Genomic DNA, 15,222 nt, shown 5'->3' with positions numbered 1-15,222 from the left:
GTGGTGTCCAAATACCCAGCGCGCCTTAGACCTTCTGTCTGAGGACCAACTAGGTTCACCTAGCCACATAATAATACACACAAGCACAAACGACCTGAGAACACAGCAGGAATGTGTGGCCACAGCACTGAACGGAATGATTGAGAAAGCTTCTTCTACTTTCCCCAACGCACAAGTGGTTATCTCCACCCTGCTACCACGAAAAGACTTCCACCCTGCTACCACACAGCGGGTAAACGCAAGTATTTCCCGTGACTGTGCCTCAAAACCAAATGTTTTCCTGGCCCACCACTCCACCCTGGACTTGAACATCCTCTATGACCAGATCCACCTATACAAGGCAGCAGTGCCCACCTTTGCCCGGACTCTAAAGGACATCACTCTCAAACGCAGCCCCAACACAGGGACAACAGATCAATAGACACCCTGCCCAGCGAGGAGAGGACCAACATCCAGACCACAACACCACCGACCACGTACACACCCCCACCCCAACCAATCAACACCCCCCCAAGTCAACCATGCCCACACCCCTTTTAGGCCCCCTCAGATCAGACCTATGCCCCTCCTGCCCTCCCCATGCACCCCACCCCCGCCAAGAGGGCCTCAACATGGAAGTCACACATACGCCCAGGCCGTGAGCGGGGCAAACAGGCCCAACCCCCACTCTTACACTAACCCACGCCAATGGCATGTCCCAGATGCTCAGCAGGCTCTGTTCACACTTACTGGCCTGAGGCCAAACCACACGACCAACAACACTGGACACTTTATGGAACACAAAGTCTTCACTATCTCATCCTGGAATATCCCAGGTCTGAGGTCATCTGCATTTGGACTAAAGAGCAGGAATCCTGGACTTGCTCAAAAAATCTGAAATACAGACATTGTCATCCTACAAGAAACTGGAGACAGACCCACTGGTTGCCCTCTGGGTTACAGAGAGCTGGTAGTCCCATCCACCAAACTACCAGGTGTGAAACAGGGAAGGGACTCAGGGGGTATGCTAATTTGGTACAGCGCAGACCTTACTCACTCCATTAAATTGATCAAAACAGGAACATTTTACATTTGGCTAGATATTCAAAAGGAAATGATCTCAACAGAGAAAAATGTCCTCCTGTGTGCTACCTATATCCCGCCACTAGAATCCCCATGCTTTAATGAAGACAGCTTCTCCATCCTGGAGGTGGAAATCAATAATTTCCAGGCCCAGGGACATGTACTAGTCTGTGGCGACCTAAATGTCAGAACCGGACAAGAACCTGACACCCTCAGCACACAGGGGGACAAACACCTGCCTGGAGGTGAAAGCATCCCCCCCCCCCGGCACAACTATAACAGCATAACCAACAAAAATGGGTCACAACTCCTGCAGCTCTGTCACACGCTGGGTATGTACATAGTCAATGGTAGGCTTCAAGGGGACTCCTATGGTAGGTACACTTATAGCTCATCTCTTGGCAGTAGTACTGTAGACTACTTTATCACTGACCTCAACCCAGAGTCTCTCAGAGCATTCAGTCAGCCCACTGACACCCCTATCAGACAACAGCAAAATCACAGTCTACTTGAACAGAGCAATACTCAATCATGAGGCATCAAAGCCAAAGGAACTGAGTAACATTAAGAAATGCTATAGATGTAGTTTGGAAATGCTAAGGAATGTAGTTTGGAAACCTACCAAAAAATGATTAGGAAACAACAAATTCAATCCCTTTTAGACAACTTCCTGGATAAAACGTTCCACTGTAATAGTGAAGGTGTAAACTTGGCAGTAGAAAATCTTAATAGTATATTTAACCTCTCAGCTTCACTATCAAATCTAAAAATCTCAAATAGAAAACCGAAGAAAATGAACAACAATGATAAATGGTATGATGAAGAATCCAAAAATCTAAGAAAGAAATTGAGAGACCTGTCCAACCAAAAACATAGAGACCCAGAAAACCTGAGTCTACGCCTTCACTATGATGAATCACTAAAACAATACAGAAATACACTACAGAAAAAGAAGGAACAGCACGTCAGAAATCAGCTCAATGTAATTGAAGAATCCATAGACTCTAACCACTTCTGGGAAAATTGGAAAACACTAAGCAAACAACAACACGAATAATTATCTATCCAAAATGGAAATGTATGGGTAAACCACTTCTCCAATCATGTTGGCTCTATAAAAAAGAACAAACAGCAAAAACATTTACATGATCAAATACAAATCTTAGAATCAACTATTAAAGACTACCAGACCACACTGAATTCTCCAATTACCTTGAATGAACTACAGGACAAAATAAAAACCCTCCAACCCAAAAAGACCTGTGGTGTTGATGGTATCCTCAATGAAATTATCAAATATACAGACAACAAATTCCAATTGGCTATACTAAAACTCTTTAACATCATCCTTAGCTCTGGCATCTTCCCCAATAATTGGAACTAAGGACTGATCACCCCAGTCCACAAAAGTAGAAAAAAATGTGACCCCAATAACTACCGTTTGATACGTGTCAACAGAATCCTTGGGAAAATCCTCTGCATTATCATTAACAGCAGACTCGTACATTTCCTCAGTGAAAACAATGTCAAATTGTCTCTTTACCAAATTATCGCACGACAGACCATGTATTCACCCTGCACACCCTAATTAACAAACAAACAAACCAAAACAAAGGCAGTCTTCTCGTGCTTTGTTGATTTAAAAAAAGCCTTAGACTAAATTTATCACGAGAGTCTGCTATACAAATTGATGGAAAGTGGTGTTGGAGGAAAAACATACGACATTATAAAATCCATGTACACAAACAACAAGTGTGTGATTAAAATATGCAAAAAACACACACATTTCTTCCCACAGGGATGTGGGGTGAGACAGGGATGCAGCTTAAGCCCCACCCTCTTCAACATATATATCAAAGAATTGGTGAGGGCACTAGAAAAGTCTGCAGCACCCGGCCTCACCCTACTAGAATCTGAAGTCAAATGTCTACTGTTTGCTGATGATCTTGTGCTTCTGTCACCAACCAAGGAGGGACTACAGCAGCACCTAGCTCTTCTGCACAGATTCTGCCATACCTGGGCCCTGACAGTAAATCTCAGTAAGATCAAAATAATGGTGTTCCAAAAAAGGTCTATACATATCTTGGCTTAAACATCAGTGCCACAGGTAACTTCCACAAAGCTGTGAATGAGCTGAGAGACAAGGCAAGAAGAGCCTTCCTTCTATGCCATCAAAAGGAACATAAAATTCAACATACCAATTAGGATCTGGCGGAAAATACTTGAATCAGTTAAAAACCCTGTTGCCCTTTATGGTTGTGAGGTCTGGGGTCCGCTCACCAACCAAGAATTCACAAAATGGGAAAAACACCAAATTGAGACTCTGCATGCAGAATTCTGCAAAAATATCCTCTGTGGACAACGTAGAACACCAAATAATGCACGCAGAGCAGAATTAGGCCGATGCCCGCTAATTATCAAAATCCAGAAAAGAGCCTTTAAATTCTACAACCACCTAAAAGGAAGCGATTTCCAAACCTTCCATAACAAAGCCATCACCTACAGAGAGATGAACTTGGAGAAGAGTCCCCTAAGAAAGCTGGTCCTGGGGCTCTGTTAACAAACACAAACAGACCTCACAGAGCCCCAGGACAGCAACACAATTAGACCCAAACAAATCATGAGAAAACAAAAAGATATTTACTTGACACATTGGAAAGAATTAACAAAAAACCTGAGCAAACTAGAATGCTATTTTACCCTAAACAGAAAGTACACAGTGGCAGAATACCTGACCACTGTGACTGACCCAAACTTAAGGAAAGCTTTGACTACCTGTATGTACAGACTCAGTGAGCATAGCATTGCTATTGAGAAAGGCCGCCGGAGGCAGACCTGGCTCTCAAGAGAAGACAGGCTATGTGCACACTGCCCACAAAATGAGGTGGAAACCGAGCTGCACTTCCTAACCTCCTGCCCAATGTATGACCATATTAGAGACACATAATTCCCTCAGATTACACAGATTCACAAAGAATTTGAAAACAAACCCGATTTTGGTAAACTCCCATATCTACTGGGTGAAATACCACAGTGTGCCATCACAGCAGCAAGATGTGTGACCTGTTGTCACAAGAAAAGGTCAACCAGTGAAGAACAAACACCATTGTAAATACAATCCATATTTATGCTTATTTATTTTCCCTTGTACTTTAAACATTTGTACATCGTTACAACACTGTATATACATAATATGACATTTGTAATGTCTATTCTTTTGGAACTTCTGTGAGTGTAATGTTTACTGTTCATTTTTATGTTTTTTTCACATTTGTATATTATCTACTTCATTTGCTTTGGCAATGTTAACATATGTTTCCCATGCCAGTAAATCCCCTTGAATTGAATTGAGAGGGGGTGGATTTGAGAGGTAGAGAGAGAGCAGAGAGAGAGAAAAATTGAGATGAGAGATGGGGGGGTAGAGAGAGAGCAGAGAGAGGTAGAGAGATAGAGGTAAAGAGAGAGAGAGGGTAGAGAGAGAGAGAGAGGTAGAGAGAGAGCAGAGAGAGAAAGAGAGAGGTATAGAGGTAGAGAGAGAGATGGGTAGAGAGAGGTAGAGAGAGAGAGGTAGAGAGAGGTAGAGAGAGAGAGAGGTAGAGACAGAGAGAGGGGTAGAGAGAGAGCAGAGGTAGAGAGAGAGAGGTAGAGAGAGGTAGAGCAAGGAGAGGGAGAGATAGAAAGAAAGAAAAGGAAAGGAAAGAAAGAAAGAAAGAAAGAAAGAAGAGAGAGAGAGCAGAAGAGAGAGAGAGAGAGAGAGAGAGAGAGAGAGAGAGAGAGAGAGAGAGAGAGAGAAAGAAAGAAAGAAAGAAAGAAAGAAAGAAAGAAAGAAAGAAAGAAGAAAGAAAGACAGACAGACAGAGAGACAGAGAGACACAGAGAGAAAGACAGAGAGAGACAGAGAGACACAGAGAGAGAGAGAACATCCTGCTTCATCCCTATACTCTCAGTGGGGGACTCAATTCTCTCCACAGTCCCACTGCTAGCGGACAGGCATCAGCGCCAGCTATCAGCTAATTTACATGCCCTGTTATCTGGAAACCAGCATCACACCTACCCCTGACTGACTGTAGTGACTTCATCTTTTCCTGCCTAACTTGCAGTGGGGTGATAGAATAACTTGTCTTTTCTATAACAGCTTCTAGAGGTTTACATTTAAATCTCAAACCAGGATCGGTGTCCATGGCTGAGCTGCCCTCTCTTTTACTAGAGGAGAATAATATCTGAATCGGATTTCACACAGCTGATGAAACCGCTTGCAGGGGGAGAGTGAGAAATCGGACAAAGTGCAACATGACTACAAGCCCCTCATTCATCAGCTAATGCTTCTCTCTTCTCTCTCTCTCTCTCTCTCTCTCTCTCTCTCTCTCTCTCTCTCTCTCTCTCTCTCTCTCTCTCTCTCTCTCTCTCTCACTCTCTCTCTCTCACTGTATCTCTCTCTCTCTCTCTCTCTCTCTCTCTCTCTCTCTCTCGCTCTCTCTCTCACTGTCTCTCTCTCACTGTCTCTCTCTCTCTCTCTCTCTCTCTCACTCACTGTCTCTCTCTCTCTCTCTCTGTCTCTCTCTCTCTCTCTCTCTCTCTCTCTCTCTCTCTCTCTCTCTCTCTCTCTCTCTCTCTCTCTCTCTCTCGCTCTCTCTCTCTGTCTCTCTCTCTCTCTCTCACTGTCTCTCTCTCTCTCTCTGTCTCTCTCTCTCTCTCTCTCTGTCTCTCTCTCTCTCTCTGTCTCTCTCTCTCTCTCTCTATCTCGCTTTCTCTTCAAAGAGGTTTAGTGCTGCTCCGTTTATTGACTTGGTTTCGTAAGCAGCACTATGTCAGGCTAACAAGTATCAAAGGACATGAAAATCTACGCAGGCACTCAAAATGACCTTGGTGATATAAATAAACAATGTTTTAAAATCGCTTAATGTCCTAAATGAATGTGTGAAATAAGACTTCCAACTTACTGGGGGAATTTGGACATGAATTGGGCATCAACTATGGCCTCCTCCTCTGATCCCTCCATGCAGAAAGGGTGTAGGGTTTTAATTTCCCTACAAAGATAGATACAGTAGGGCTGGTCAGTTTATAACATTCAGTTAATGAGCAGGTGGATAAATAGCATGTGTAGACTGTAAAGTACCAACGACTTCCAATGAAGGATCTGTAAATATAATGTACATGTTAATAATAACTACTTAAGTACATGGGAATTGAAAAATAAGTCAGCATTGATAGGAGTTTTCAGTGCATGTGAGACGTCTCCAACTGCTCAATAATATCACACAGTATAGCCCAAGTGCAGTAAAAACAGTCTACTTGTTGACATTTCTACCTGGAATAAAGCATGGTATGACAGTTCAGTTCCTCTCTGGACAACTCAAGGTTTGCCTCTCTCTCTCGATCTCTCCTGAAGACATCCTGAGGGTAGGTAGACAGGACTGAACCCTGAGGTGTCAGTAAAATAGTTTATGTGTGTGTGCGTGTGTGTGCGCGCGTGTGTGTGTGGTGTGTGTGTCGGTGTGTCGGTGTGATGACAGTATACATTCACATTGCCTTTCAGAATAATCAACAGCTCAACTATATCAACTGCCATCCTATTCTGGACGTATTTCTACACATCTTCAAGTCCCACTCCTCCTGCTGCTTCCTCTGACTGAGCTATTTAACCTCTTTACAAAGCTTCCAATGCTTTCCTTTACCTTTTTTCAAAAAGAATATGAAAAAAGTCCCTTCTTTAATTTGCTGAATATTTTTTAATGCGTTTTTAAATAAAGTCAAACTTAATATTCAACCAGCCAGCTTATCAATGTTTCTTTGCAAAGCAGGCCATAAATATTAATGAGTCCTCCGCTCAGACCTGAAAGGGCCGGCTGTGCATCGTCTTTCTCCACTAAGAAAGGGGGTTTATCACAAATAAAAAACCCTGGGTAATTTTTCACAGAAATAATTGCCCTGCATGTGGTAAATGGTGTTATTTTCTGGTATTTAAAACTTTGGCAGGGTTCCGTGTGTAATGATTTGCTGGCTGAGGCTAATGCTGGCAACCAGACCGGGAAAGGGAGAGCAGACTGGACTGGGCTGGGCTGGGCTACCTCCACACGTGTCAGAGGGGTAACCACAAAACCAACTGAAAGGCTTTAAAGTAGAAAAACACTGTGAGCCGTTACCTTACCGTAGCTGGGGCCTGGGCTGGGCTGGCCACTATGTTACTGTAAAGTGAAAGTCAAAGAGCAGCTATGTTTGTGGTGTGGAACACATGGTCCTTCACATCCCTAGCTGTAAGAGTCATGAGGTTTCTGAACTCCATGTCAAATTAGTGAAGACGTCAAACACGGCCGGGTCTCCTGTTCAGAAGAGCACTTTGCTCGCGGTGGGGGGCGTTCAGCAAGCCGCCGTTTAGCTGCTTAAATCACAACACAGCAGCGAGCCAGTCTGTGGCTGACTGAATGAATATACAGTACTGTATTTGGACTGAACTTCTCAGCTCTACACTGTGAGGTGTCTCAGGACTGGGAAGGAGCAGAGCAAAGAGAGTTGTTTTCCTGGAGGATCACAAACTCCTCAGTATACAGTAAACACTGCGATAAGGACCAGGCATCCCAGTAAAGTGTTAGACTTTGTCCAAAATGGCACCCTATTCCCTATATACAGTAGTGCACTACTTTTGACCAGAGCTCTATTGGCCTATAAAATAAATAGGGTGCCATATGGGACGATTCCTTAAACCAGGGGTGGGCACCTGGCGACCCTTTTGTAGTTCCGCGGATCAATTTCTGGCTTAGGGCCCCCAAAATGCTAGGGCCGGCACTGAATGCATGTGTGGGTACGCAGACCCACAAGTCACTGTGGCTGCTCATGAGATCCGTTTTTTGTGGCCTCCACCCCCATCAAAGTTGCCCATCCCTGCCTTAGACTAAGTCTGTTCAGGAACATTGGGAGCTATGAGCTCTTTTCCCAGCTAGTCTCAGCTGGAGAGAGAGAGACTGATGGAAAGTCCAGACGTATAAGAGCATTTAGTCAACACTGCTGTTCCTGTTAGAACGGTGGGACGAGATCAACACAACACACAGTTCAGACTGCATGATCTGGACTCACTACAAGAGACACACTCACTCTCTCACACACACGCACGCACGCACACACACACACACGCACACGCACACACACACACACACACACACACACACACACACACACACACACACACACACACACACACACACACACACAGAAGTGCAAAAGCAATGACCTTGACTGAATGGAATACTAAATACTGACTGAAATAATAACAGGGAAGAGGAGCAGAAGAAATACTAAGAGAAGCGATGGGGAGAGACGAGTGACAAGACAATCATGATATTTAATGATGGCAAGGCAACACAGAGAGGCCCAAGCCAAATAATGGTGGGAAGAAGGGAATCAAAGTATGGCTCTAATCGCAATTAGTGTGAGTGCGACCATTTTGACTTTCTCCATCCCTAACTACACTATTCTATTCAGTCTGTTGAGTTGCCAATTTATCCTTGATTTCAGAATGGGATCAGGAGTTGTGTGTAGTGTGCATGCTGCGTTGAGCACCACATCCAGGCAAATGCTACGTCCCAAATGGAGCCTTATTCCCTGCACAGGGCAGTACCTATGGGTCCTGGTCAAAAGTAGTGCACTAAATATAGGGAATAGGGTGCCATTTGGGAGGCAGTCCAAATAATCAACTGATGGGGCCCCAAAATGTCCAAATCAGATGATTACAGCGTGTCGCTCCCAGAGGCCTCTCAGCCAAACCTTTATTGCTCCTCCTGACCCCTCTGATTTTCATTAGAGATATCCATTTTGAAATAAAGAGTGGAGGTAAGGTACACAGACTGCTCTGTCTGTGCGTGTTAAATTTCCTGTTGGTTTGGAGGGTTCAAGGGGAAAACAAGAGGTGTGATAAGTAGACTACCTCAGCATCCATCCAGCTATCTGGTGACCTGGTCCCTGGACGTATCCCAAATGGCACTCTATTCCCTATGTGGTGCTCTAAAGCCTTATAGGGCTCTGGTCAAAAGTAGTGCACTATAAAAAGAATAGGTTGACATTTGGGACACACACTCTGTGCAGCACAGCAGAACCCTAATATTGCCCAATATGGAATATGACACCAGGCTAGGGTAAGGATTACCCTACCACCACTATATAAGAAAAAAATATGTTCAAAGTAAAAAAAATATTTTTTGGAGTCCCTTATAGAGAGGTAAAGAGGAATATACTACAGCAACAACTTGTGGATTCTCTCGATATGGTTGAAGGGTAGGAAAAATTGAGAAGGTGATAAGATGGTGTCCTTTCCAAAATGAGTTTATGTTCTGATGTAAATCTTCTCCTTCAACCATAAATCAAGGGTATTAAACATTACTGTATGCAGCTGGACTGAGTTTTCCATTAGTGTATACTTGCAGCAGGGCATTTTAACTCCTGTGTTTCCAAGTGTGCGTCTCAAATGGCACCCTATTTCCTATATAGTGCACTCTTTTTTGACCAGAGGCCATGTGGCTCTGTTTGAATGTAGTGCACTATATATGGGAATATGTTGCTATTTGGGACGCACAATATAGGTAATATGTTGCCATTTGGGAAATGGGCATGATTTCAGATTTTCCAGACCTGGTTGGAGGCATTTATTTGCCCAATGCTTATGAAATATATCTGAATGAACAATTTTGCATAAAGCTGCAATTCCTCTACAAACTAAGTTTACTTTTACGGTACTAGGAGTTTTGATACACCGTATAAGCAGCTATATGGCAAACATTCTGAAAACAAGCTCTGCAGACTGCAATGTGACATGCATTGGGACAAAAGATAACTACACTATGACAATTCACAACATGTTACAGGAATTACTTCCACTGTAACATACGACTTGGTGTCATTGGCTATCAATATATAAATATCTGAGTATGACAACGATGTGAACGTGTTCAATATTCAACAACTCCAGAGCCCCCCTGGGCCCTCTGAGGCCTCCTTCCCTTAATCATGTTGAGTTTCCATTTCCACTCCAGCCTGAAACGACTAGGAGAGTTAAACCTCCAGGAATTTCAGAGAAACCACTCATTACCACATCCAAATTGTTTTGTGGGCATGAAAAGGACAGTATTTATTGAACTGCTTCTCTGTGGCTGAGAGGAGGAACTGAGCAGCAGCAGTAAAAAGTGAAATGTGCTGTTATGTTCAGTGCCTTCAGAAAGTATTCACACCCCTTCGCTTATTCCACATTTTGTTGTGTTACAGCCTGAATTCAAAGTGGATTAAATACATGTGTTTTATAACCCATCTACACACAATACCCCATAATGAAAAAGTGAAAAAATGCTTTTAGACATTTTTGCAAATGTATTGAAAATTAAATAGAGAAATATCTCATTTACATAAGTATTCACATCCCTGAGTCAATACATGTTAGAATCACCTTTGGCAGCAATTACAGCTGTGAGTCTTTCTGGGTAAGTCTGTAAGAGCTTTGCACACCTGGATTGTACAATATATTTGCACATTATTATTTTTTACATTTTCAAGCTCTGTCAAATTGGTTGTTGATCATTGCTAGACAGCCATTTTCAAGTCTATAAGTAGATTTAAGTCAAAACTGTAACTCGGCCCCTCGGGAACATTCATGTCATCTTGGTGAGCAACTCCAGGGTATATTTGGCCTTTTTATTAGGTTATTGTCCTATGTCTGGAGGAAAGCAGACTGAACCAAGTTTTCCTCTGGGATTTTACCTGTGCTTAGCTCCCATTCTGTTTATTTTTTATCCTGAAAAACTCTGAGTCCTTAATGATTACAAGCATCCCCATAACATGATGCAGCCACCACTATGCTTGAAAATATGGAGAGTGGTACTCAGTAATGTGTTGTATTGGATTTGCCAAAAGTGAATTGCTTTGCCAAATGTTTTGCAGTGTTACTTTATCGCCTTGTGAAACAGGATGTATGTTTTGGAATATTTGTATTCTGTACAGGCTTCCTTCTTTTCAATTAGGTTAGTATTTTGGAGTAACCACAATGTTGTTGATCCATCCTCAGTTTTCTCCTATCACACTCATTCAACTCTGTAACTCTAAGTAACTAAGTCACCATTGGCCTCATGGTGAAATCACTGAGCGGTTTCCTTCCACTCGGGCAACTGAGTGTTTGATACAGCATCCAAAGTGATACAGCATCCAAAGTGTAATTTAATAACTTCACCATGCTCAAAGCGATATTCAATGTCTGCTTTTTTTTTTTTTTTACTCATCTACCAATAGGTGCCCTTCTTTGAAAGGCATTAGAAAACCTCCCTGGTCTTTGTGGTTGAATCTGTGTTTGAAATTCACTGCTCGACTGGGGGACCTTACAGATAATTGTATGGGTGGGGTACAGAGACGAGGTAGTCATTAAAAAATCATGTTAAACACTATTATTGCACACAGAGTGAGTCCATGCAATTTATTATGTGACTTGTTCAGCAAAGTTTTATACCTTATACCTTGAGTTTTATAACTTATTTAGGCTTGTCATAACAATGGGGTTGAATACTTATTGACTCAAGACATTTTAGCTTTTCATTTTTCATTCATTTGTAGACATTTCTAAAAACATCATTCCACTTTGACATTATGGGGTACTGAGGGTAGGCAGGTGACATAAAATCTTAATATAATCCATTTTAAATTCAGGCTGTAACACAACAAAATGTGGAAAAAAGTCAAGGAGTGTGAATACTTTTCTGAAGGCACTGCATATTCTAATTAGCTGCAACGCAATAGATTCCTTGCTAGCATGTTAAATCTGCTATATGACAGTGTAATTTGACTCCTTAAAAGGATTATGCAAATGACCGCTCATCACTGCTTGACAAGACGGAGAAAGAAGACAGATGATTTATGCACAACGCACCTTTCAGGAGATATCTAGAGGGGCTAATCACCTGAACCATGGAGTTTTATGTTTTATAGCTATACCCGGGATGGGTTCAAGCTTGTTTACATTGTCTCTACACATCCTCAAGCATTTCAACTCTCATTTCTTAATTTCCAGAAACATACAGTTCATTTAATGTTAGAATTGTCCCACCACTACGGCTCCATGTGAAATCCAAGAAGGTCACATTTACACAATACAGCTCATTTTAATATTTTGTTTTTCAAACATATTTTGCATAAACAGAATTGTTTCGCTTTCAGTTGAAATCTCTTTTTAGAAACGGTTACTATGCAGAGAGAAAAGAGCTTGAAATGTTTAGGGGGCTGAAAACTCCTTTCCTTTGAGGAGAGTGAGTTATTCAAGTCTGTGAGAAGTCTAGGTACTACTTTCTAAATTCGGCTTCTATGACTCTGTTGTTAGTTGATTGATGCTGCTATTGCACTCTGGGCCAGAGTCTAAACGCATTACCGGTCGCTCTATTTGTTTGTTCTTGTTCACTGTGTTGCTTTACCCCTTGTTTTTAACATACTCATCAAGATTTATATCATTTGTTACAAGTAAGTCAAATCCATACTAAGAAAAGGGGAAGTTATGGTTGGAAGCAGAGTAGTAAATTGTTACATTTTTGCAGGTAATCTAAATGCAAACTAGCAGCAACTTATCATGAGAATGGATTTCTCCACCATCTGGTCCAATAACAGGGGATTTGTCTAGTGGCAAGCAAAGAATAGAATGATGGGAGAAAGATTAGCAGGCAAGTCCTACAGTTGGATAAAATGTATTTTGTGCAAACGAGAACAGATGACGCCTTAACAATTACACCTGTCAAAAACTCCAGAAAGCAATCCATCTCTGGGCAGCTCAGCTGAAAACCATGGCTGGGCTACTTTATAGTAAAACAATATTTTTAAACAATTGCCAGCACAACATTTTGATCCATGACAAGCTCTGGAAGTCACATTTCACTTTCAATGCGTAACCAGAAGCAACGTGGGCCCCTACTATTCAGTGGTAAGTACAACAAATGCAGAATGTCTAAAGTGGAGAGGAGGGAGATAGGAGGCACTGCTCTGTGTGTGTGTGTGTGTGTGTGTGTGTGTGTGTGTGTGTGTGTGTGTGTGTGTGTGTGTGTGTGTGTGTGTGTGTGTGTGTGTGTGTGTGTGTGTGTGTGTGTGTGTGTGTGTGTGTGTGTGTGTGTGTGTGTGTGTGTGTGTGTGTGTGTGTGTTTATGGTGTTTGGTTGCGACAGGGTGACAGAGCATGTCGTTTTCTGCCTTTGGATGTGTGTCGAGTAGGATCGAAGCCAAGCTGCTTCGGTTGCTCCTCTGTGTGTGTGTGTGTGTGTGTGTGTGTGTGTGTGTGTGTGTGTGTGTGTGTGTGTGTGTGTGTGTGTGTGTGTGTGTGTGTGTGTGTGTGTGTGTGTGTTTGTGTGTGTGTGTGTGTGTGTGTGTGTGTGTGTGTGTGTGTGTGTCGCCAAAGTCCTCTTGGCCTATGAAAGCTGTCCTTTATACACCAGTCCTGCTCTGAGCTATCAAAGAGGGGTTGTTAACTATTTATCTTGTCCATCTCCCGAGAAATAAAACTTCAAACACAATGTTCAATTGGCAAATACAAACAGACAGAGACAGAAAAAGTGTCAACTGAATAGAATTGTGTGTTATTCTGCCCAGTCCACACAACATCTTGTTGTTCTTGAGGTTTGGGATTGGATTCATGGTATTTCTGCCAAAACAGAACAGTGTTTGGGACCTTTGCACTTGGGTTGTGACCACAGCCCTAATCATGGCGGATTTGATGTATTCCGTTCCCGTTGCGGTAGTTTATACTCAACACAATATATCTCAATGTATAACACAAAAATAAATACTATAACAGACTGCATGCAGTATACTGGCAATACATGGTTGAAAGGGACACCCTGAATGGTAGAAAAAGAGTCAGTCACTTAATGTGCAGTAACTGTAACACATGTGCAGAACTCATCAGGGATACTTCATACATGTGCAGAACTCATCGGGGATACTTCATACATGTGCAGAACTCATCAGGGATACTTCATTCATGTGCAGAACTCATCGGGGATACTTCATACATGTGCAGAACTCATCAGGGATACTTCATACATGTGCAGAACTCATCAGGGATACTTCATTCATGTGCAGAACTCATCGGGGATACTTCATACATGTGCAGAACTCATCAGGGATACTTCATTCATGTGCAGAACTCATCAGGGATACTTCATACATGTGCAGAACTCATCGGGGATACTTCATACATGTGCAGAACTCATCAGGGATACTTCATACATGTGCAGAACTCATCAGGGATACTTCATACATGTGCAGAACTCATCAGGGATACTTCATACATGTGCAGAACTCATCAGGGATACTTCATACATGTGCAGAACTCATCAGGGATACTTCATACATGTGCAGAACTCATCAGGGATACTTCATACATGTGCAGAACTCATCAGGGATACTTCATTCATGTGCAGAACTCATCAGGGATACTTCATACATGTGCAGAACTCATCAGGGATACTTCATACATGTGCAGAACTCATCAGGGATACTTCATACATGTGCAGAACTCATCGGGGATACTTCATACATGTGCAGAACTCATCGGGGATACTTCATACATGTGCAGAACTCATCAGGGATACTTCATACATGTGCAGAACTCATCAGGGATACTTCATACATGTGCAGAACTCATCAGGGATACTTCATACATGTGCAGAACTCATCAGGGATACTTCATACATGTGCAGAACTCATCAGGGATACTTCATACATGTGCAGAACTCATCAGGGATACTTCATACATGTGCAGAACTCATCAGGGATACTTCATACATGTGCAGAACTCAGCAGGGATACTTCATACATGTGCAGAACTCATCAGGGATACTTCATACATGTGAGTGGATGTAGTCAGGACAGGAGTCATGAAAAACCACCAGGAGAAATGAGCTCCTCAAGTTGAATTTGGACAGGTACCAACCTCCCCAAGCCAACCTGCATGAGTTCCCATTATGACAAGCAGGAAGAAAATCTGATCTGAGTCCCAAATGGCACCCTATTCCCTTTACAGTGCACTACTTTTGACCAGAGGTAATCAATCAAGATCAAGGTCTTCATAGCACAGATGCGTTTCAACACAAAACCGAATTTGCACAGCATGACAAAATCCCATGACACATAGTGAGAAAAGTGTAAAAGGCATCAT

At 42.5% G+C, this 15,222-nt stretch overlaps 1 protein-coding gene across 7 annotated transcripts in view; it reads right to left on the bottom strand.

Annotated features, from left to right (window-relative positions):
• LOC118362194 (neuronal PAS domain-containing protein 3) overlaps positions 1–15,222 on the bottom strand; it is a 410,864-nt gene that overhangs the window by 342,847 nt on the left and 52,795 nt on the right. For 4 of the 7 annotated variants that reach the window (XM_052486440.1, XM_052486439.1, XM_052486441.1 and 1 more), the window contains one exon: positions 6,003–6,089. The exons of the other annotated variants lie outside the window; for them this stretch is intronic. In XM_052486440.1, coding sequence (XP_052342400.1) covers positions 6,003–6,089 — 87 coding nt within the window. The remainder of the gene's footprint in view (positions 1–6,002; positions 6,090–15,222) is intronic. 7 annotated transcript variants of the gene reach the window in all.

This window comes from Oncorhynchus keta, chromosome 29 (assembly GCF_023373465.1).
Source record: "Oncorhynchus keta strain PuntledgeMale-10-30-2019 chromosome 29, Oket_V2, whole genome shotgun sequence".
Taxonomy (NCBI): domain Eukaryota; kingdom Metazoa; phylum Chordata; class Actinopteri; order Salmoniformes; family Salmonidae; genus Oncorhynchus; species Oncorhynchus keta.
This window is presented reverse-complemented; position numbering and strand designations above follow the sequence as displayed.